General features: G+C 38.3%; 1 protein-coding gene across 1 annotated transcript in view; it reads right to left on the bottom strand.

Moving 5' to 3' along the window:
* CALCRL (calcitonin receptor like receptor) overlaps positions 1–20,998 on the bottom strand; it is a 28,872-nt gene extending 7,874 nt beyond the window's left edge. Inside the window, exons 1-9 of the mRNA XM_027696478.1 lie at positions 20,907–20,998; positions 19,788–19,932; positions 18,144–18,254; positions 17,069–17,181; positions 13,835–13,926; positions 8,642–8,768; positions 6,907–7,060; positions 5,623–5,683; positions 5,427–5,493 (exon numbers count right to left, since the gene is read on the bottom strand). Coding sequence (XP_027552279.1) covers positions 5,427–5,493; positions 5,623–5,683; positions 6,907–7,060; positions 8,642–8,768; positions 13,835–13,926; positions 17,069–17,181; positions 18,144–18,254; positions 19,788–19,932; positions 20,907–20,954 — 918 coding nt within the window. The 5' untranslated portion in view covers positions 20,955–20,998. The remainder of the gene's footprint in view (positions 1–5,426; positions 5,494–5,622; positions 5,684–6,906; positions 7,061–8,641; positions 8,769–13,834; positions 13,927–17,068; positions 17,182–18,143; positions 18,255–19,787; positions 19,933–20,906) is intronic.
* Positions 20,999–25,087: the final 4,089 nt, after the last annotated feature.

The raw sequence follows: 25,087 nt of genomic DNA, 5'->3' as shown, positions 1-25,087 counted from the left end.
TAATTTACTGTGCATCCAGATACCTGCTGTCTGTCAGTCCTAACAATCCACACACCTTTCTCTCTGGTCTCACAGTACCAGTGAAGGATTAGAGTTTTTTTTTTGAATGACTGTTTCTTTTCAGGTCGGTCAAGAAAGAGGACGACGCTCTTCCCTCCTTGCATTTAAACACGGTTCTTCAAAAAGCTACTTTCTATTTTTCAAACGTGAACTTGACAAATTTATAGAGGAGAAAAAAATCAGAATGAAAAAAATAAAATAATTAAGAGACCAAATGCTGCTACAAGGAAGTGTGTATACTCCTCTAGACAAACAGTGAATTTAACATTCTCACAGTGGCCAGTGTTTGGATTTTTTTATTTATTCAGAAGAACTTGCAAATGTGGCAAGCGCTGAGATGGTGCCCTAAATATTCTCATGAGTACGTATCTTGATTATTTCCATTGCTACTAAAGCTTTTCTTGTTAGAAGTGGTGACCAAAATAATAATCCCCAACTGAAATCACAGTTGTTCAGAGTAGATCTTTCAACATGTGAGTGTTCACTGAAAGCAACCACAAAACTAATACACACACGTACCTGCGTGTGTATGTACACACACACACACACAGCCAAAGGATGTGGGTAAACAGAGCAACAGCAGCAACAAGGGATGCTGACACTCAACTTTCACCTCCTGTGCAGTGCTGGCAGCCCCTGAGAGAAGCTGCAGCTGGAAGAGACCTGGAGAGCTCAGCCCAAGGGCACCGAGACAGGACAGTGACAGTGCTGCTTCAGGGACCCACTGCGGAAGGGAGAGACACAGAACCCAGTCCTATCTCAGCTTCCAGATAACTGCCCTTGTTAACAATAGAGACAAAGGGGAGGGCGGGGGGGAAGAAGGTAGCAGACAGCCAGACAACTCCCTTCTAAAAAGCCTCGGAATTCCTGGTCTAGGAGGAGGCCTCTGTCTTGCTGTAGGACAAATGCAAGCAGGGAAGATGCCTCCACAGCCCCAGCAGAATTCTTTATGTCAGATCAGGTTTGCAGAATAAACAGCTGTGTACTGTTATAGCAACATGGCCCTTGACAGATATGGGATGTTATTTATATTATACTGCCATGCTATTTAAATCATTTTAACAGGAAATTGTTTTACATAGGAAACTACTGCATGAATTTCTCCTGGAAGCCTCCAGCTACCTTTAAGCTTTGTTTACACAACCAAGGTCTTCTGATTCTTTCTCAAGGGATTTATTTAGATTTTATGTAGCCCATCATCCCCATCCAACTTCCTATAGTACACACAGACAATAAGTCCTTCCTCCATTTCTAAATTTAATCCTTCTCAAATCTGCTTGTTCAACATCCACATGTATCAAACAGGGAGTTTTCAGCCCCCTCTAGTTTTGGTAGCACGGCCAACTCCTCTAACACTGTCTTTGAATGCTAACTGAAGATGAAAGTTGCAGCAGCCAGACATGAAACACCACTCAACAAGCTGTTTCTTTTACAACGTGGAATTTTTCTGTTTGCTTCACTTACCCACCAAACCCAAAAAGTACAAAATTAAACATGCAGAGTTTGCAAATAGCTAAGAGGGCAAACAGAAAGCTGGATGAGGCAAAGCAGAGTTGAGAGTTGTCACTCACAGGCACTGTGAGTGTCAGTAGAAGTATGCAGTATTTATGATGCTTATCTCTTCTGTCACAAAATAGAGTGAGATTGGGATGAACTGAATTCCTAATTGAAGTGATGAAAACAGGTCCTGATTTTAGCAAGGTAGTGAGTAGATTTTTACATTTAGTCAAAAGTAGGCCTGTGGAACTACTGGCAAGCATATGATCATCAAATTGACTGTGATGGTTTGGAGAAGCCCAAAGGAACCCTGTAGTGCTGGCTGCAGTGTGAACACAGAGCAGCACAGCCACAGCTCCACCGTGTCCTGAAAATTGAACTGGGCAAGTGAACAAAAAGGAGACCAAAGGTAGAGAAGTCACTCCTAGCTACAAAGAATGTTGGTCCCTATACTGGAGATTTAGTAGCATTTAGGTTCTGCCTTAAGAGTGGCTGTGAACTTAGTTGAGCTTTTAGGTGCGGCAGTTCTTCTATTTCTCTCCATGTTGAGTTTGCATTAAGCATCATGGCAATCTTTATGAGCATAGAGGTTTAAATTCTCTCTAAATTCCTCCTTAGCATGATATAAACAGACCACTCTCAGCTCAAGGCACTCAGATAGTGGCTGGTGGCCACTGCTTGGCTTCAATACAGTTCTGCAGCTTCAGATCCTGACTTGCTTGGGCACAACACATGTATGTGCTCATGAAGACATGTCTTACAGCTGGTCTGGGGACATTCCCAAGGCCAGGTATATGAGTGCTGAGCATGAAACTTCTAAATTCCTAAGCCTTGCACTGAGTCATTAAATACAAGGACATTAAAAACAAAGCTTGGACCTCCTGAACTTCCTTCTAGCACATGTTCACTCAGAACTTGCTAAAAGAACTTGCATCTCTAAAAGCCTGTCCAACTAAAACACCAATACACAACATTATTACAGGGAGAAATAAACATCCCTGTAGCATTATTTATACAAAAAATGGCATAAATAAATAAAAGACTCTTTCAGTGGCATCAGTGCAAATGAAATTGCTTGTGCATTGACACATCTGAAGTCTCTACATTGAAATCACTCCTTCTTTCACTAAAATGCAAACCCATTCCTTTTCATCCCCCCCCCTCAATTTTGGTCAGTATTTGTCTAGCATGAAAACCAACATCACCCTCTACTGTTTCATTCCCACGCTGTTTCTTTAATTGTGGTTGCTTGGGCAAAGAGTTGTAATTTAATGGTCAACTGAAGAGAATTCCAATCAAAGTGCAACCTATGTCTGCTCCCATTTCCTGTTTCTTTGGCAGGGATCTGACCACAGTTATGTAATAGCAGGGACCATAAAAGCAGCGTTGTTGTTAACTTTATGTAATTGTAGGATTTTCAGTGATGTGCAAGAGTTAAATTCCCACTGGCTTCTGCCAATTCTCCCTGGCACCCACTTGACAGTCCCCTTCATGTTCTTTGAGATCTTACTCCTGAAAATAGAAACAGTGTCTTCTGCCTTGTTATCTAATTTGCAGTTTAATATTGTTGCTTAAATGTCTAGTAAAGCAGGTCATGCTTAGTAAAGTGTGGAAATTGTATCTGGCAAGCAAGCTGCTTAAGCAAATGAGGGTTCTGTTCACAAAGCCTAAACACATGCATTTAATCTAACATCTTTTTCCCTGCATTTAATCTAACATCTTTTCCCCTGCCTTGTCTTTTCTGAATTGACATACTACATTTTTTTGTTTCCAAAAAGGAAAGCAACTCCTTTAAAGTACTTTCGCATCACAGGCAGGATGTGCAGTTGTGTTCAGTCTCTGTTACTCCTACATGATTTTCAAATAAATTTACGGATTGCACCGAGGCAAGAAAAATACAAGAGAAACACCTTTAGTCAGCTCATTAAAAATATAGGAATATCAAAGTTGTAAATTGCAAAGAGAATGGACAAAGACACTGCCCAAACCAACTCCACAGAGACAATTATTATGCCTCCAGTAAAATCAAAGGACATTCCTAGTGTTGCCTTGAACGGAAAGAAGACTTGATCATTTGGGACAGATCCAGTGCATTTGAAGCCTGTAGGATTTGAAGCCTGTAGGATTCTAAGCCTGTAGGATTCTGGCCACTTGCAGTGTGATTTTGTGGAGGCCACTGCTTGGAAGGATAAAATGATCTTTCATCTTAAAATGAGGTCACTTCATGGAAAATAGTACAGTCTTATAGCTTTTACACATTTTTTTACGTTGTTATTTAAAGCAATTCTGACTAATTATTCTGACTAATACAAATTATAGTTCAGCTTTAAAGAGCTTTACTTAAGTGGTATATCTATGAAGAGACATCTGAACAATACAAGTGACAGGCCACAAAAAAAACCCCTATACCTTTCTGTGAAAAAAAGGTTTCATCTTCTGTTGGAATAAAAAAAATTGAAAGGATTCAGAACTGGGTTCAAGTTTACAGATCAGAGTGCAGCAGATTAGTTAGTGTGCTTACATGAAGATACATGGCAGACCTGACTGGCAGGACAAGAGATTATCAGTAATAATTCACACCCCAAGGGCCAGACATCTCAATAATGTCGTGGGGACTGCCTCTGGCTTCCCATGCAGAGGGTCTCAGGTGTGCCATGGTATCATCACAGCCTTCAAAATGTAGGTTCATTAGTTAATTTTACTGTGAATGAAAGAGAGAGTCAGAAGAACCACGAGATTTACACAATGGCCTTCTGAGAGAACTCTCTCTGCACGGAATGCCCTCTACAAATATTCATTAACAATTTAACATAACAGGAAGCTCATATAAATCAGAAATTGTTTCCAAAAGTTACTTAAGGCTTTAATTCTTCATGAAATCTCCTTGAGTGAACTGAAAAGCCGTGATAAAATCAGCAGACATGTACACAGGAGTTTTGCCAGATCAGCTTGAAGTTTCTGTTACAATAAAATAAATGACTGTCACACACAGTCAGTGGCTAATTCCAGTCACATATAGAATGTCTCTATGCTGCAGCATTCCTTGCATTATGCATCCATAGGCATTAATCACATGGATAGTTGTGTAAGTACGCACCTATTTCTAAGAAGCAACAATCTACTGACTGAATTTCACAGGTTAAATCCAGTCCTAGTATAACTGAAGCACAGCATTGATTTTTATGCAGTAATGTCCTCAGTGGTAAACATTTAATAGAGTGGCATTAACTTGGAGTGTGAGACAGAGCTCTGCACTCCAAGGGTTCATGAGGGCCACAGAAGCAGAGGAGCTGCAATACCCCAGTGGCCAGAGCACACATTGCCAGATTAGTGTCAGAGCAGGGGCAGTCACAGGCACCGGCAGAACTATTTGCACTGGTTCTCTCCCAGGGACCTGTTCTAATTTCTTTCCATCTCATATTCCCACGCACAGCCAGGCCTGGCATTTAAGAGCCCTCCTCAGGGAGCTCCAATCCGGGAGCTGTTTGGCCAGAGCACAGTGACACAAAGAGTAGGCTCAGCCTGGCAATCAGTTTGGGCACAGGAAAGCATTCTCAGTTAAAGGAAGGATTTGAAAGTGCCCTCCAGTACTCCAGGTAATGTTGAGTCCTTCCTTGTCAGCAGCATTTAAGTGGAATGATAATCAATGTTGCAAAACCTCACTTTCTTTAAAGACCAGAGGTACAGCTCCTTAACAAGACTTCTTGTATCTTCTGTGTCTAAGGCACCTACTGGGTTAAATGGAAGACCCACGAAAGACAGTGGCCTCTAAATGTTGGCTTCAGGTTCTTACCAACTTCACAAGCCCATCAAGATCAGCCAGAAAACAAATAGGAAAAAACCCAAAATATCATCCAAAAAATGCTTACCAGCAGAGCAGCGCAAATAGGGCCGTGGATGATGTACAGCAGATGAGTATCAGAGCTGATCCAACAACTGGAGAAAACAAACAGGAAAAGAAAAAAAAAAGAGCTGGCATTATTATCTTTGTATTCCTTTCCTTTTTGTTTTCTCTCTTTAAAGAAAATATAAATGTTCTGCAAAGCGAGTTGAAATGCTACTTACTTGTCATTATAATATAAAGTTCTAGCAACAGCATGAATGCAGGCAGGGATCAATGGGAAACCTGCGAAGAAAAAACAATATATTCTTCATGAGAAAACCTGGCTTATAACTAAGTAAACTTGGGTATCTTGCAGGAATCTTCTGTATTTTCACCTAATCCAAACTATACACCTGCAGAGCAAATAAACTAACAGGGAGCAATTTAGTTTTTCTTTTTTCTTTCTGAGGGGTGTACAAAACCTTATTCCCATTGACTTGCCAGAAAATCTATACCAACACACAGAAAGAAAAAAACAAATCAAATTATAACTTTTTAGAATGCAACAATTGATCTTCATTAGCACAGATTCTTTTCAGGCTGCAGTCTGCAATAATGCCAAATAGGTAGGTAATATTAAAATGGTAATTGTATATATGATCACAGCTTTAACAGTATGGTTAGCAGTGTTGTTCATACCTCACTGGTGTGAGGACAAGTCATGAATATCTTGCTGGGTGTCCCGAAAAGAAATTTAAGATTAGGCTCAGGGAATCAGGCTGAATTAAAAATTTTAAAATTAGTTATCTAATAAATAAAATTGACGTCGTGGTGGTACCTGATCTTCAGAAAGTGCTGAGCACCTGTGAGCCCTCAGCCACAGCTCAGCCATGGCTGCAGCAGGACAGCAGTGACCCAGGGACCGAGTCACGTTGTAGCTGAGTGTGCCAATGCAGAGGATGAGGAGAGAGCCCTCCCCTGCACTTTGTGAATGAGCTGTTGTGCCTTGTCTAAAGTGACCAGGTCTGGCCTGTTGGTTTTGATACCGATGCCACTTGAGATCTTCGGCTCCAGCTGTTCTGTGTTTGCTCAGTGAACAATACAGGTCAAATGGAACTGCTGGAAAAATAAATCTTTGGCCATCCCTAACTCGGTTCTGACCCTCCACCCTAGACATGGTGAGACTTCTCTGAAAACAAACATTCATTCCTGAATAAACATCTTCGGGATGAGGAACAATGAATAATTACTTCTTAATGTCTTTTTTATAATAGGAGACTATTTTCTCTATACAAAGGAGGAGTCACTTCCTGACTCCAGAAATGCATAATCTCTCTTTCAAGCAAAGACAGAAGTACATACAACTTCCTACGTTAATATTTCTAAGCTTGTTAAAACACCCCAGTCAAAGAGCAGGGGTGTGGCACCGTCATTCAAAGCTTTCAGCTCAGAGGAGCAAAGGTACAGATGTTCAAAGGAGGAAGAGACTGCAGTGGCCTCAAAATAGAGAATGAGAAATCACATACCCCAGCCAAGAAGGTAATACCACATCAAGTGCTGTTTCTCAGCAAAAACAGCCACCACGATAAGAGTGTGCAGGTAAATGCCTTCACACAGCATCCAAAAGTAGTTGCAACCCATCAGGTACAGGTAGATGAACTGTGACACTTTGCAACTAATCTGTACAGGGAAAAAAAGAAAAAAAAAAAGCAGAGTATAGTATAAATTTTTAATTTTTTAAAAAATCTCAGAGCTTTATTTGCCAAGTGGAAAGAATACCAATGTTTATTCTGTTTCTCACTAAAATTACATATTTGTTTACTTTTTAAAATGTAATTTTTGTGGAATTACAATTCCATAGTTTATGATGACAGAAAACTTTATAACTGAATCTGATTTTCAGCTATTGACACAAGAGGACCTTGAGATCCTCAAGCACAGCAGAAAGCTGTAATGATATTTTTCCCTATTGCAAACCTTGCCACACTTGACCATTCCAAATCCTTAAATTATCTGACTATAACCACACAAGAAAATGTGTTTGATGTGGGTAATCCCCTCTCAGTCTTACCAATCACAACATAAAACCACTCCAGAGAACAATTTATGGTTTTAAGATGCTTACAAGACTTTAACCCACTCATAACTGTACTTTGGTCCCTTTGAGAACTGGCATTGCAGGTTCTGAAGGAACCTGGCATTTATTTGTATTTAGCTTCCTTCAAAATATATTTTACAATTTAAATGTTATAACACAATTTATTGTTAAGTCTAAAACGTGAGGTTGTGAAAAAGCAGTAACAGTTAACTTGTAGATTTGGTCACAGTACATTCTTTTTTTCCTCCTTCTGAAATTGCTGCCTGTTTGATTGTTCTATTTTTGACACTTGGATTAAAAAAAAACAAAAATCAATATTGTTATACCATTTTCTGCTACCTAACTCACTTGATGATGGTTATTAACTGCTATCTCAAGTATGTTTTCCAGCACATTGATGACAGCTTCTATAGGAGAAAGAGAAAAATCATCCTTTTACTTGATTCAGCTTCTGGAGTTTTGCCCTAACTTTCACAGAATTTACATTTATCTTCCAGCTCTAAATAAAAACAAAACCAGAGTTAGGGATTTGTTTGTTTCTGTAGTTCATCTTCAGGCTTTCCTGTTGCTATAGCTCCTAGACTTTTGGGAGAGGCTACTGATTCACACTCACCCCAGTATTATCAGGAAATGAAAGTCAGAGAAATCAGACCCAAAGGGAAGTTGTGTTTTTTTTTTTTTATTTTGCTTTTTACTTTTGGAATATAAGGGTCAACTTTAACTTGGCCACCTTCATTGAAATGAGAATTTCAATGAATTGAATTTTTTTTTTGGCAAAAGGAGGTAAAGTCATGGGAAGGCAGCTGACAGATCCAAAATACCTTACAAAGCATATTTTTACTGCCCTTCCTTGGTGAATTGAGCTGTCAGCCTCACTGACATCATCTAGAACAGGCTCCTCTCCTGCAGTTGTTTCGGTGCAAAAGCAGTTCTGTGGAGCTGGGAAGAGGAGCTCGGTTTCTCAGAGCATTGTTACTGTTTCACAACCTCGAATGTGAAGTGCCCAAATCTCTGTGAGACATCTGTTGTGCCACATCACTAAGATACAGCATTTGCACCTCATCACACGCAGCATTTCAGCAACTGCTCAGGTCTCATCTCTTCTGTGCTGCTGGAATTATTCCCGTGCAGATAAACGAGGCGCCAAATACACTTTCACTTACTGGATTCGTAGCAACCAACTCCTGGTTGTTGGCAACAGCCGTCAGTGAAATTATTGTTACAACAGAGTTGCAAACAAAGGAGAAAAACAGATTTTTGTGCAGGGTGATCCTCTGGCAACTCAAGCTCCTGGAAAAGGGAAACAAGAACAGATGAGCACAGGGGAGGACAACTGTGTGTACTTGGGGACAGCTCGGATCTTTTGAAATGCTAGAGCTCTTTATTTCACTGACAGATCTTACACCTACCCTTTCTTCAGGCCCAGACCAAATGTAATACAACGATGTGAAAGGTACCACCTTTCCTTAAACACCAACAGGAGGAAAGCAAATACATATAATTCCATTATGGAGGGCCTGCTTTATAGTGGCCAGCTAAAAACACTTTGAATACTGATAATATAACGATTTTCAGAAGATTTACATCTTTTTTTTTGTTAGTACCTGAAGAATTTCCCAATTACCTATCACACCTGAGCGTGAAGAAGCTGCCTTACCCTATGTTTCCATTTACCCAAACCTGTTAAATTTTTTGAGGATAATTCCCCTTTACTCATACTCTTGTTTTTCCTTCCCTAATCCTATAGCTGGAGAAATAGCCAAATAAGTAAAATAACCTAAATCTCATCCTGACTTTTGTGTATAACTAAATTATAGACAGTACACAGGATACAATTATAAAATCCCTATATAACTGCATTTGATTGTGTTAATTTTCAAGGTTTGCTTTTAAACTTGCAGTAAAATTAAAGCCTTTGGAAAGGCTTTTTTTTTTTAAACAGAGGTTCAATAGTATTAAACAATACTAGAAATCGAGCAGGCTTGCAGCAAATTTCTTTTTGTCTGCCACTACAGAGGAAGCAGGTCTAACTTAATGCTGTTCCAAGAGGCATGACTGCTTCTCATTCAAGGTTTTCCAATGAAATTCAGCTTTACAGGTAAACTCAAAAGAAGACAAAAATCTTTAACTTTAAATCCTCAGAATCCCCAAAAGAAGCAAGAAACATCCATTTTGTTATGAGAGCAGAGGATGGGTAAAAACGATCTCTTTAATCAGAAATACATTGACAAGGTCAGCAGGTGACAAGTCTGAACTGTCACACAAGGGGGAAAAATAAAAATCAAGTTTTCCAGCCTTTTCAAAGAGCATGTCTGGAAGAAAAGATAAAGTAGGGACATCGGTGATTCATTTGTAATTTGGGAGGGTAGGAGGGAGAAGACCTTTATGTTTTAACAGAAAAATGCAGATATGGAATAGTCACAAAGGCTGGAGGGGTATATGGAAAATTGTTAAGAATGTGATAGATGAAACAACAAAGATGACCCAAATGAAAAAAGGGACAGCCACGAAACACTGGCTCTAGAGGGGACAGCACGGTGGCTGCATCCTTTGCAACTGTCCTAGGAGGAATAATAATACATCCCATTAGGCTTTTTTAAGATTTTAGTTTAGTCTTTTGTTTTAATGCCCCCAAACACATAAACTTAGACTGCTGTAATAAGTTTTTTTAAAAAAAAAATATTATAAATATATTTAAATATTTATTAATATATATAAACATACAAATATATATTTATATTTTAAATATATAATATTTTTAAAATATTATATTATAAAAATATAATTTATAAATATACATTTTGAAAATGTATATTTATATTTTTTCTCCTGTACGGTTTATACACGAAAAGAGAGACAATGGTAGATTCCAGTGAAGGGCCTTGTGTAAACAAGTCCTGGAGAACTCTGGAATTCTGTCTGCTTATTGTTACCACTCAAGGCACAGGCAAGGAAGAGCACGTACAGCTAATGGGGCCATCTCTGGGGTCATCCAGCAGCTGTTCCTGTTGAATATTCAAACACACCCACCCACACCCACCTCCACCCAGGCATAAAAGGATTGAAAGGATCACCGGACGTGAAATAAGAAAGCAAGACTGATGACATTTAAAAACCGAGACTGCTTTTGGTAATAAAAGGATTTTTCCTAAGCCTCCCCACCCTCCCTCTTCTGTTATCCTTCCTATAGTACTTTTTCTGACTGTTTTTCTTAACGATCTAATACCCTTTAATCACTTAATTCTTGTATTTATGATCTAAGGATGTTTGAATGACCAACCCCAGGATTAAACCATGTGTAATAAAATAAAAACAGACCTCCTGCTATATTACCAATTTCTCTTCCTATTTTGAGTCCTGCATGACTTGGACATTGGGAAAAAATTAATTTCTCCAGTAATATTTCTCCAAAAGAAAAAAGGTGACATTTTCAAAAGCCCCTAAATGGGTTTGAGATCTAAGTTTTTCAAGTATTCCAGTACTGTAAAATTCAACCAGTGAGATCCACATGTGCACTGAAGGGGAATTATCCATTCAGGTGAAACTAAAATGATTTAGGAACCTCCTGTCTCCCTAGCAATCTATCAATCAGTGGTTTGCCCACTCTTTCTTTAAGCACAGTGTTGTTATCCTCTGTCATGGGATCTGACATGACACTTGGGGCTTTTTTGTTTGGGTTGGTGTGAGGGCACCTTTCAAATTGTAGTTCCCTTTTCTCTTAAATCACTGCTTTTTAAAGTCTTCTCTTGCCTTGTTTCTCTTTCTTTATGAAAACCACACAACTATTTGAACAGAAGGTTTTTAACAAGCACACGTATGATCTAAAGTATGTAACAGAAAAAGAGAGCAGAGACACTGCAAGAAGTTATTTTTATGTCTCACTGGTGAATTCTCAGAGAAGAAGATCAGAGTTCCAAGTTAATGGTCCATTGGATGCCATTAAACCAAGAACTCCAATGCACTTGGACAACACAGACTGGACAAGGATTTCCAATGAGACAATTTTCTGAAGAAAAAAAACCCCCAAAATTTCAAATGCAAACAGAAAATACAGAAAAATTTTAATCCTAAAGAAGATAAAACACAAATAGTTGTTATTTGGAAAAAAGGGTCTTTTTTCTCATGGAGAAAAGTGCCAAATATTTAGTCAAGCCTCAAGATATTGTCATGATCATCAATCCAGCAAAGGTTGTCTGGAAACTGTTGGTCAACTAACAGAATAAATTTTTTGGAAATGACAAATCCAAAAGCACCCTCCACAATAGCAAAAAAAAAAAAAAGCCCACCTGTTAAAGCTATGAATAATTACACAGGTTTTAGCTGATACATAATACATCCTGATATTAATCTAGGTCCTTAAATACCCTCCTGGTACTAAAAATACTTCAGAGGAACTGTACATCCCAAGAGAACAGCTTGCAGAGGACTTTTCTTTAGCTGCCTTTAAATTTTGTAATTTCCTTTTATATCCCAACACAACCACAGCAAAGAAGATGTGGTTTGTGGGTCTGGATTAATTCCACGTGGTTCTCTAAGGAAAGATGATCCTTCTGCCAGAGGGAGGAAGAAAAATCCCTGGATGGTTAGACAAACCTGACATAGTATGTCAGATCACCTGCTTTTGCAGTAAGTGCCACAAGGCAAGATGAAATTACCTTGGTTTTCATATTATAGTCTAGAATAATCATGCTTGACTGCCTCTGAGATTATAAAATTATATCCTATCCCAAATTTTTTTGTTCTCCGCTAAGAAATCTGTCACAGCGTTTTCCCTGTCACGTTGGATATTTAATCTGCTGAACTTTGTGTGACATTTATTGCAACAGCATAGACCTTTTTTATGCAAAATCAAACTTCTTATAAGGACCCAGAGCCATTTCATGTGTTGATGTTTTGGAAGGAAAGCGAACTTGGAAATGGTAGGCGTTGTTCTAAGGGGTCACATGCAAATAAATTTATTAAAAGCCGAATATTCGGGTTTGCCTCATGAAAGGAGACCAGAAAAAGCTGAAAAGTCATCTTGAATACTGGATTTCATAAAGGGAGGCTACAAAGACCCTGAGATTAGCTCAGTTGGTTACTAATTACACCAAAGTTGTGGGTTTGATCCCCATACGGGCCATTCACTTAAGAGCTGGACTCGACAATCCCTGTGGGTCCCTTCCAACCCAGAATATTCCGTGATTCTGTGAAGCTGAAGCATTCTATTTCTTGGGGGATTTGTGGGAACGTTGTGGAAACCTGCAGAAATAATGCATGGCTAAACTGGAAACACTATTTTCCCACCAGATGTGATTAAGACTGATAATTGCTTTTATCAGATACCACCTGATCAGAGCCCACAGCACAGTGTGTGTGCTATTTATATTGAAATATTAGGAAGAAATTAAAGATGGAGTGAGGCAGCAGGGCACAGAGGTAAGAAATAGGCAAGGCTGAAGAGCAGATGTGTGTTATCCAGTGAGAAATAAAGGAGAAATTATTAAACTGGAGCCAGTTAACAAGGGGAGCCCACACTGTGCCCTGCAGCAGCAGGCAGAGGGAACAGCTTGTCTCTCCCAGCTCTGCTCATGTGGTTTCACCTTTCTGCTAAGTCTCTTGAAAGGCTCTTAAAGAAAAAAACAAAGAAAAGGAGTCTTTCACGGGGAAGAAAAGTAAGTTCGCAAAATATGATGTAATAACACTAATTTTAAAAGACATTATATTGTGAGCTGTTGTGACAGTGGTGATACACTACTCAAAGTTTCTTTCAAGGAGGTAACATAATAACTGTTAGTGGATGACATGTCTGTCATACACATAATGCAGTGAATAAAAAAAGGGATTACATTTGTTATTCCCATTTCTACTGTAGCTCTTAGCCTTACTTTCTTTACAGTTTGTCATATTTGTGAGTACCCACTTTAGAATGTTACTGTATGTATCACATGTCATCAGTATTTTGGTTTCCCCCTGCTCTTTAGTTTGGCAGATGCTTGGCATAACAGAGAATCATAGAAAATCCTGAGTTGGAACGGACCCACAAGGACCATCGAGCCCAATTCCTAAAATCCACACTGTGATTTTATCACTAAAATAATCCAAACATCACAGACCCCAAAAACAAACATACATTTTCCCATTTCCTATTTTCAATATATTCTACAGCTTTTGGTTCACAGGTTTTTAATTTTAGGTCTCTGAGCAAATAAACATACACCTTTATTACAGCATAACGTTCAATGCCAAATCAATGCAGTGGCTTTCTTCACCTCCTTGCTCAACCTAATTTCATTTGGATGGCTGGTGGCTCAAAGCATTGAAAGCAGGGTTGTGGCAACCACTGATATTTGACAAAGGATCTTAAATATACTTACTTAAAATAAAAGAATATGCCCAGAGAAATCAAAAGTGATGCAATGGAGAGCCCGTGTCCAATGATGGCCAAGTAATACAAGTTCAGAGCCGTCTGCAACACAAGAACAAAGCCAAGGACTTGTGATTCATGCAGAGCTATTCTGGATGAAGCACATATTTATACATCACTCCTGCACATAAAATGACTGTAACAGCATAAAGAAAAGAAAAACGTTTCAGATAATGATAAGACAAGTCCAGAACCCTGCAAAACAACATCTTACTAAACCCCCTCTCTGTAGGAAACACAACAGGTTAATGGGAATCATCACTGGAATGTACCTTTTACCAGTTAAAACACCAGGTTTCTAATATATCCTGCTATGGGGTTTTATGAGTGTTTATATAAATCTGGCTATTTAAGCTACTGCACTGGGTGCCTTCCTGTCTGAGGTTTGATTCTTTTAGTAAGACAGCTCCTAAGTAAAACGTGCCCCCCAAAGGAATTTACATTTTTTTTTCCCTCACAGGAGGTTTTTTCCTTATCATTTAAAGATACTTTCTTTAAAGAAAGTCGTGATTATGATATTGGAAGTTCAGTTCTTATTCAGCTTGAAAAAATTAACAACTCAAAACCAGTGAAGACTGAACAGACTCCTCAAATAAGCCTACAGCCAAATTATAGAATTATGAAAATCTGGCCAGATAAAAAAAGATTAAAAAGGAACTGGTAAGTTAATATTTGCAATAAGTTCATGTTATCATTAATTCTTTTAGTTAATAAATAAATTAAATAATAATTAATAAATTATAATAAAAAGTAACAAACCTCTGCTTTCAGTTATGGAATCTGTCTCACAAAATCTCTCTTGTTGCATTAAATGTAAGATTATCATTTGGCACACCAGGAAATGAAGATTTATAGGTTAAGCTTTATACTCTCACAATAAAGCATAACTGTCTGGATTCTGTAGGGAGAATTAGAGTATGCATACAAATGCTCACATGCTGCAAACTCCTTGTATCCCTTGAACTTATTATTTCAACTCAAGACAGACTAACAGCTTGTTATATATATTGACTTCTGAAATAATATAAAAAGATTCCAGGTGAAGCTTTAAGTAGATGACAACCTGTATACACGACAACCATGTATACATGCTACAAATTTTCAAATTGTCATTACTTCTAAAAATGAGATAACTTCTTTTAAAAAAAACAAAAAACAAAAAACAAAAAACCCCCAATGCAACAGGTACAATTGAAACTTCCATAAAAATTTGGAAGAGAGAAAAAACAAGGGTTACCCTGACATGCTAAAATTTGGGCTGCATAAATGACAGCAGCCCTTTTATGACAGGTTCCTACCCCTTGTCACCACTTCATTGAGTGAGCAACTTAGCCAAACGTGCAGGTTAAGGATTTAGGAGAGTTCTGCACAATTTAGAGCTGTGGTACAGCAGGGACTGCTGCTGAGGGCAGTAACAATAAGAGTGGAACAATGTCCAGCAGTCAGATTTATTGTGCAGTATCTCCCCCGCCTTCTGAGCAGAGAGAAGAGAGAATGCTGCTTAATATAACAACACACTGAACTGCAGCAAGCAGTGAGGTTTTGTTCAGAGCTATTATTCCACTTTAACAATAGCTTCTGATGTGGGACAGAGCTGGAATATGCAGGCAAAACAGCCTGAGGGAAAATACCTCATTATTCATAAAGAAGGACCTGCTCCTGTCTGAATAAAATCCTCAGTTCCCAGCTAAATGTTAGGAAGAATCAGTGAATATAGCAATTCTGCTAACAGAATTAAACTGCCCTAAGTGAACTCAAGGTCTCATGATTTGAGGAAAAGCAATAAAAAAGTGTCTTATTATCATCTGTTACCACCTCTTGCTCAATATGGTTTCTAGGTAAATACCCTAAAGTATTCAACAACAATGATGTAGGAAGTTAGAATCTCTATTACATGTCAGATTTCTTGATACAATCTGCTGCTATTCAGCCATTTTCCATGAGGTCCAAATTAATTTACAGCCTACCCCAATATGCATTTTATATTCCTAGTTCTTGGGCATTTACAGTTTCAATTTACTGCTTCTTCCCATGACTGAATGTTTCATAAACATAAAGAATATTAGTGGAAATACACTTGGGGGGAGGCAAAATATGCAATTTCGCCCATTGTATCCTCATATATCACAAAGTAGTTAAAAAAGAGATCATTTGGAGACAGATTTTTTCTTTTTCTACATTATCTTGAAGATAAGCTGAAGTATACAAAAATAACACCTGTATATATTCCCACATATGTGTGTGTGTGCATAGAGTCTATCTTTGATTTATAGAAAACAACTCGAAGCATTTTGCTGCCTGACCTTTTTTGCTGCCTGACAACTTTGGATGCTTGCAAAATTTCAGGTAAATAAATTCAAAGTATAAGCTCTTTTTATAAATGCATATAAAATATAAATATAAATATAAAATATAAAAGAGCATAAATAAACTCTTCTATTCAGGTGAGTAGCTTAATATCTCAGAAATCAAAAAAGGCATTTGGGAGTCAGGCCACAAAGGAAAAGGAGCACAGGGTAAGAGAGGCCCTATCTAACAGTTCTCATAATTTAGTTCCCTTTGGCCTCCAAAGATCCTGTGGTGAATCTACTCAATTACAGCTTGTCCACACTTCTGTAAAAATAAATTAGGTCTGCTTTTCACACTGGGAAAAAAACCCTAAACCTCAAACATCTGAACTCTGCTGAAAGCTGCCTTGAAGATGTATTAATTAATCCCAAGTAAAAACTCTGGCTGTGCACCTGCTGAAAATCTGTCCCTTAATTCACTGCATAAACCCACCTTCTCAGCACGGAGATGGACAAACCTCCTGCAGTTCTGCTCAACTTGGACCCTACTCGGAAATTCCAGAGCAAAACATAAAGGTCTGCTCTTGCAAGACACACACTTCACTTACCAGTACATGACTGTGGATGGCCCAGATGAGTACTAGAACCTACACATTTAAAATACCCATGAACAAATAATATTACCATATTATTTAAGCAGTTGAAATCAGCTGTATAAGACAAAGCAGGGAGACTGGGGTTTTTTCGAGTCTGTTTTGCACAATTCAGCCTTTTTGTTCAACATCCTTTCTTTTTTTTTGTAATCTGCAGCTGCATCAACTCTGCTGCCATTTGAGTTTTGACACTTGTGAAATTTTTTCTTGACACTGGCAACATGCATTTTATTCCTTTCCTACCTTCACTTTTTCATGTGTGTAGCTGTTACACTGAGTATAGTTTGTCCACGTCCTGTTGCTTTCGGGGTGTCTAAACCAGTTCCCATTTGGGTCACAGATCTTCGTAACTTTTTCTGCAATCAAAGTTGAGGGAACGAAAAACAAAAGAAGAAAAATGAAAGAAAAATGCAATAGTCAGCACTGAAGTTCTATTTCCTGATGCCAAGTATTTAATAAAGATTGGCAAACAAATGACAGCTTTATTAATATGACTAGAGAGACTTTGCTTGTTACTATGAATTCTGAGAAACTAGAGGCTGTTGCTTTTGCTTGGCAAGAGCAAATGATGATGTGATTTTCCTTAAGAAAACAAATAGATTTTCCTCCTCCAATCCAGTAAGTATCAAAATATATTGAACTAACTGTTAGAGAACTACCAGATGAAGTGATAAGAGTATTTAAATGGCTTGTTCAACATCCAAGATCTAAACTGAAGTTTGACATCCTACCACTGTAAATTAGGATTGGACAGAGAGGAAAGCAGCAATAGGAAAACTGCTCAAGAACCAAACTGGAAATTTTCTGGAACCACAATAATTTCTATCATCGAATAGAAAGAGGCATGAAAGGACCCTGGGAAATACAAAATGGGCAGAAAGGGACATGACTATAAATCTATGACATTTTTCACATGCTCACAAAATTTAGCCCACAGAAACAGGAAATGATTCAAAGTGGGAGAAACTCTTTGTCGACTTCAACTGCTAAATTGAGATAAAAGAGTAAGTCCTATTTCTGCTTGTCTGTCAGAGAGAAAACATTTTCTGAGGGAAAAGCTCATCTCTAAGAGGAAAAAAGTATGATCTCACTTCAGTTCCTACTCCCTAATCTACAGAATTCCTCAAGGACATAGGTCAGAAAAGAAAATAAGTGCTTGTAATTTTTCTATGCGATAAAAGGAAAATGCAAATATGGGTCTTATGTTTCTGAAATTCTGGAGCATTAATGACTTGAGTGGGGCAAACAAGAGACATCAAGCACCCAAACCCTCACTTCATTGAGAAATAAGTTGATGTAGAAGTCAATGCACACTTACCTGATGGGTTGAAATCCTGAAAGTAGTCGGGACAGCGCTGCACTGACACAGTTCCAGCAGCAACATCACTCCAGCACAACCAGCCATCCCATGTCCTGTTACAGTAGGGACCTGCAAACAAGTAGAGACCTGGTAACAAAATAACAACCCTTCTTTCACAATAGTCTTCCAAAAGCAGAGATGTAAGACTGGATAATGCAAGTTTGCAGCAGTGAGAAAAAAACAAAAAAAGGAAACAGAAAAATAAGATTTAGCGGCAGTTGATTAAAACTCCACTTAATAGAGGTAGTTTCCTTATACATACATTTCCTAAAAAATGTTTTAAAATTCAATCTCATTCTACATCTGCAATTTACAAATGCAATGGGCAAAAAACCCTATATCAATTCACAGTCGACAATGTCCCTCAGCAAAGAGTCTTATGCTTTCAAAGACCATTTTACTGAATTGCTTTATATTTGGATGTCTACCAAGCCTATAAATATGTTTTCTAGTCCATTGAAAATGCAGAGATGTCCCAGAAGCCAGGAGAAAGCCTGGCTGGGAGGCAGGCACAGCTCCTCTGTCTCAGGCTGGGCTGAGGCTGCAGTGATCCCTGGATGGACACTCCTGTAAGTGCTCCAGGAACAGAGAATCCAGAGTGTCCCTCAAGAGCCCGTTCCGGTGCCTCATTGCGCTCACACAAATTTCAACATCTAAAATAAACTTCCCTTGAGAACGGGCTGGGGTTTTATAAACAAATCCTTTCCCAAAAGGCACACAGAATAGTGACTGACCATCTCTACAAATCTGAAGATGTTTTCAGTGCCTTGCTTCGGTTTTCTTGTAAAGGCTTAATAACGTCCTCATTTCAAAGGCTGCAGTTTTCAAACATCTCGGAATTCCTCCTCATCTGAGGATTTTCCAGTTTGTTCCAGACCCTTCTGAAGAGGCCCCAAGCTGGACATAAACTTACACTGTCACACATACACTTGTATTCATTTTGGACCTCCAGGCATTCAGTTCCTCCAAAGAATCGTTTCAGAAGAGGAAAATCTCTTTGTAAAAGAACATAATTACCCTTTTCTTGCCTCAAAAGCCATTCAGTGTTTCCAGGAGTTATCAAGTGAGAACCAGTGAATACAGTGAGAGGCAGAATCACTGAGGTCAGCTCTGAGTGAGTTATCAGAAAAAGCAATAACACTAACACAGCCCTTAGAGCAGGGAAACTGTGTGGATCAAGACACTTCCAATTTTTAAAGGCACATATGACCAGGCAGACAGGGGTATCACAAAATCATGAAATGAAATAAAGTGGCAAGATTAATTAGTCAATTTTCTCTTTTTTTTTTAGCATGAATATCTATTTAAATTAACTTTTTCTCAACAGAAATAACAGCTTTGTGTTATATAAGAAGTGGTGTTATGGGCAGGTAATGTAACATATTGTTTTATCCTTGTGCATCCCAAAGTGATATTTCTAAAACATGACACAAATTTTTTTATACAATTTTTTATACAAATACAACTTATTTATTTTCAAATACAACCTGAAAAATACTTGCCAGAAGACAGAAATTTAATATAACTAAGGGATCCTGAATTAGTGTAATTATACCTGTTGACCATTTGCCTCAGTAAAATCCCATAAAAAATTATTTCTACCTTCTTTCCTGTGAATAGGATCCTGCATAATTTTCTGGTAGCATTCATACTGTGCTGTCATGATTTTATTCCGTGTGACACTCAGTTGCGAGGAGTCCTCTGTGATGTTCTGATGCCCCTCAGATGGTACAGCAGTGGCCAAAAACTAAGAGGAAAAAGACTTCTTTTAGCAAATCACTTATAAGCTCCAGCACAAACTTCTTCGACATCAATCTTTTTAAATATTGTATTTTAAAATATTATTTTACTGAAGAAAAGCGATCTTCCAAGCTTATTCCTGACAGTGTGATTTTTGTGTTTTGCTGGTTAATTCAGCAATTCTTACCACTGAATCTTGACAAATGTGTCCTGAGCGAGCACAGGGGAGTAACAATTGTAAATAATAACGGCAGCACTGAGACAGCCAGAGGCATAGAAGCATATTTTTGTAAAATCCAGTGAAATATATCAAAGTTTAGTCTAAAAGGTATTTCAGTCAGGCCCAAAATGATCCCTTATGAAAAAAAAGACTTTCCATACACTTTATGCACCAAAGCACTTGGCTTGTCCAGAGCTATTTGGTTTCTCTAGTCTGGTGAACCATGAAGTCAACCCTCAGAATACAAAAAGATATTTGAAAGACTCGACATACACTTTTATAGATACTAAAATTAAAAAAATCTTAGGTTTCTTGATCATAATCTGTACCTTTCAAGTGCATTTTTAATAGTAATTACATGTTTTATGGGAAGCCACTAAACTTCATGGGAAAACAAAGCTGAAGGTTGAAATGTTGTACCACTGTCACACAAGGGATGAACTTAAAAAGTCCTGAGGATGTCCTCTGAATCTCAGATGTCTCCTCCACTCTTCCTGGGGTCTGCAGAGTATTGCTTATGTGTCACTTATCAACTATTACTGTTCTCAGCCAGCAAAGGGTTCAGCAGAGGAAAACACTATTTCTGCTCCTTTACTCCAGGAATTTAAAGGGGAACAGAAGGTAGGTGAAGATCCTGCTGTGCAGAAACTACGTCTGAACACAAGATTAGTTATTTCTGCATTTCCTTATTAATAATTTCTGTGGCATTCTCTATATGCTAGTTAAAACTGCAAGTGATTTAAAAAATTCATAAGACTCACCATAGTAACCGACAAGAAGAGCAAAAACATGATCCAGTTTTTTGTCATTTCTGGGGCCGGCGCGGTGAATTTTATGTCACAGTTGAAGGAACTCAAACTGCAATGGGGAAAAAAAAATTAGGAAGAAATTTAGCAATTAAAATGAAAGCCAAAAGGGATAAAAGACTTATTTTATTTCTGAATTAAAACGAGTCGATGGAGGTCTTCTCGATTTTTCCTCACACATAGTGATGCCATGTGATGTCCATGGTGACAGTTCACCAGCAGTGAACTCCAGCAGAAGGTTTCCTCCTGCCCTGGTGCCTCCAGTGCCTCAGCAAACACCTTCCAAGGTTTTGCCTCAGCCAGGTACCTGGTACCAAATCTAAGAGCAATCAGCCCTGAGATACAAGTGGACTCCTTGACACCTCTGCCTTTGGGCCACCAGTTTCCTTACAGTAGACTCAGATCTTCACAAACACACACACACACAGTTATTTTGTATTTTCTTCATACCAGCTGATATTTAATTTTGCCATCTCTGGAATAACTGATCTAGTAAGTAGCCACTTTATCCCGAAGTTACAACTTTGCAAGGATGACAACAATGCTGCAAGAATTAACTGTGAGCTGTGAAATAGTTTCTGTACTTGCAGTAGCTCTAAAGTAGTTTCTTTATCTGTCATTTGAAGAAAATATAACTACCCAAACCAGCTAGGATCGCCTTACAGTGCAGACTATTCTTGGAATTGATTCTTGAAGTGGGAAATGCACCTAATGCATAAAATATACAAAATTATTTATTAAATATGTAGCCCATCTATCCAGGGTAAACCTGCTGTGACAACTGCCTCAAAAGGAAGGGAAGTTTCTAAGAGATTTGTCGTGCAATATTTCACTGTATCCTGAAGCATCCTGAGAAGATCACAGAGCTGGGCCTGGAACTGTGGTAAGAGCTTTTCTTCTGCTTGCATCGTGGAAAAAGGCCTTTCGGTATTTAATTTATTACAACTAAACCACATTTAAAAAATGTAAGTATCTCACTGTACTACCATCAATGAAGCTATTTTCAGCTGAAATAAATAAAGATGATAACAGATTTGTGAGTGTAGCTCCCTTGTACAGATTAATTCAGTGTGAATTAAGACCCAAATCTCACACACTCCAGAAGTCCCTCATCCAGCCAGCTCAAAGATCCCACTGAATAAGGAGGATTGTTGGGTGCTGAGTACACAGAAACCTGCATCCTGACCTCAGATCACACTTGCTGTTGTCTTTGGAAGTTTTTCTTATCCAGCAGTCCCGTCCTATGAGGGACTGGAGGATGACAAACAACTGGCAGTACATTGGCATGTAGAGGTAATTGTACAAAAAGCTCATTCTTTTTAAAATCCCCCCTGTCTTAGTCACAAAAAGCAACTATTCTGTATCTACTTTTCTGCTTTTACACTGAAACTGAGTCCTCTTAATACACTGATAATACAATCAACAGCATTTTGTAGGATGTGCTAACTACAAAATATGAGATCACTGCTGTTCACTGCGCAGCCTGATGCAGATACAAGAAATGTGTTGTAAAATCAGTTACTTTTGTGCCTGTTTCACCCAGACTAAAACTGTATCCATAATCTTCCTTCTCTTTTTACCAGTGGCATACAATCCTGTAGCACTGACTGCTGCAAATTGCACAGGTAATTCCATGAGACACTGCAATCCAAATACAATGTTCTGAAGGCTCTTAAAACACTTACAGAAAGACCAGTTAGCATCCCTGAAATATATTAGTTGGAGCAAATACTACTCTGGAAAATCCACATGTGGTGAGAACTAAAGTAAATGGATAATTGTAAGGACCATGATCTGTTCACTAAAGAAAAGTCTAAATATCTACATGTAGTGATTAAAGGTTGCCTAAAACCATATATCTACAAATATCTAAATTAGATATCTAAGTTAGCAAAAGGGCAATAGGATTTCAACTCTGCATGACAACTGGGGGTAAGGATGATTAATTCAAACCTCTAACAAGTTTCATTCATTTACAGGTGTGTCTGTTTTCCCAGGAGAGGGGAAAAAACTGAGCTTCTAAGGAAACTGGAATTAATAACTTGACTGTTTAGTAAGTCAATAATCTTTTCTTTCCAAAGTATGACAAAGCACATCTATGCAGAGTTAAAATCCACAAATGATGTGCACAGGACAAGCCAAGAGATCAATCAAGTAGAAAACAGCAACCACAATTTGGGTATGTTTTCCCATACACATATACAAGAGTTCAAAATAATTTTCTCCACAAGAGCTCAAAAAAAAAATCCTTATGCTAAAACTAATGTTGGATGGAAAATTTAAAATGCATATTCATATACTGCCCTCGCTTAGCCTTGCTTATCTGGGCTTTTTAATTTATTTTAAAAGATACAATTTATCTAAAAGATACAATATCATATAAACAAAGGCAGAAATGATCTGCTTTGATTCACAGTCCAAGTTTATTTCTGTTTCACAATATCAAAAGTCATCCCTTAGCTCAGTTCCTTTAATGGTCCAAATCTTCTAATACCTAGTGATTTTGTAAACATTTCCTATCAACTGTTCCAGTATCCACTGTTAAACTATTGAGTCTTCCCACAAGATAAAATGTTAAGTCAAGCCTATAATTCACTCTGTGCTTTCAACTCATTTCTCTCAAGTTGCAAACTTCAAAAAACGCACATAGAGAAAAAAAAATCCTTTTCCTAAACATCCCTACTTGTGGACCAAAGCACGGAATGCAGGATGAAGGTCATTTAGATGCCTATTTGGACTCCAGGAAAGCATTTCTCGCATCACTACATGAATTCATTCACTCAGTGTTTATTACAGTTAATCTAGAGAAGAAATTTCCAAAGGACGAGTAGGACCTTTCTTGGGGATGGGCAGCAAAATACAGCCCATGGGCTGAGGCAGCAAGCCAGTGCTGCTGAGAAAGTCAGGCTTCTTCTCTTAATCATCTGCTCTGATGAGACACAAACCAAATATAGTTCTCAGAAAGTTCTTTCCCCCCCAAAGCTGTGAGGTATTAAGCACACGAGGAAAAGAAATTAATAGTAAAAAGAGACCAGTTTTGCTGCTACTGTAAGTCTGACAGTTTTACTGTGGGGAAGAGTCTCTGTTGGACTGAGATTAATCTATCTTGAATGTTAGCTGGAGGGAAAAGATGATGGAAGCTTAGACAGAATCCCTTGACCCTACTCTGTGACAATGGGGACCTGCACAAAATCCAGCAGGACCTTGATCTGTTCACTAAAGAAAAGTCTAAACGTCTATGTGTAGTGATTAAAGGTTGCCTAAAACCAAATATCTACATTAGATATCTAAGTTAGCAAAAGGGCAACAGGATTTCAACTCTGCATGACAACTGGGGGTAAGGATGATTAATTCAAACCTCTAACAACCTCAACATGATAGGTTTGGAATGGAACTGTAAGTGGTGTAAACCCAACACCACAGCTACCAGCACTGTTCTGGCTTTATTTTCCCTGTAAAAGGGATCATCAGAGGGAAGAGAATGAGGAATTGCAATAGCAAGTCAGATCTCCAAAATGTCATTTTTATTTGCATTGAAGACAGTGAAGTCTGGGGTAACTAAAAAAAAAAAGAAAAAAAAGGGAACTTCCTGATTTTCCTCTTTATTACGTTCTCTGTTACCCACATTAATGATGCTCCTGAGGCCAATACTGTGTTTGTCACTGATGGCAGTGACATCTACTGAAGAAGGAGGAACTCAAAAGGAACTGCAAGCTGAACTTAGCCAAAATAGCCACTGGTATGGCTTTAACAGATGTTCACATTTCTCTTCCTTCTGCTTTCTCTACAGAGCCATCCTGCTTAATCAGCTGTTTCTACTTTTAACCTTTCCCCATCCTCCCAAGAATAAATGGCATCCTTGCTGAGCTCCAGACACTTCCCATTTCAATGACACAGTAAAAGGGTTAAAAAAAGTAATCAGCAAGAAAAAATCTTTTTTTTTTTTAACTTGAAACCCACATTTAGTACAAAATCAAAACCGCAGACAGCTTCTACCTTAGCAGCTGCCCTCGAGTCTGCCTTCAAGTCAGAATGTAACTCTGTGGGAGTGGGATAGGAGGGAGACCCTACTTATGTCTTTGCAGGTACATTCATACACATTTTTCACTAATTGGTAATCTTTGGTTTGCCCAGGA

Source organism: Neopelma chrysocephalum, unplaced genomic scaffold (assembly GCF_003984885.1).
Source record: "Neopelma chrysocephalum unplaced genomic scaffold, ASM398488v2 Primary Assembly neopelma1_107, whole genome shotgun sequence".
NCBI lineage: Eukaryota > Metazoa > Chordata > Aves > Passeriformes > Pipridae > Neopelma > Neopelma chrysocephalum.
The sequence above is the reverse complement of the archived record's forward strand: the minus strand, read 5'-3'. Positions and strand labels throughout refer to the sequence as shown.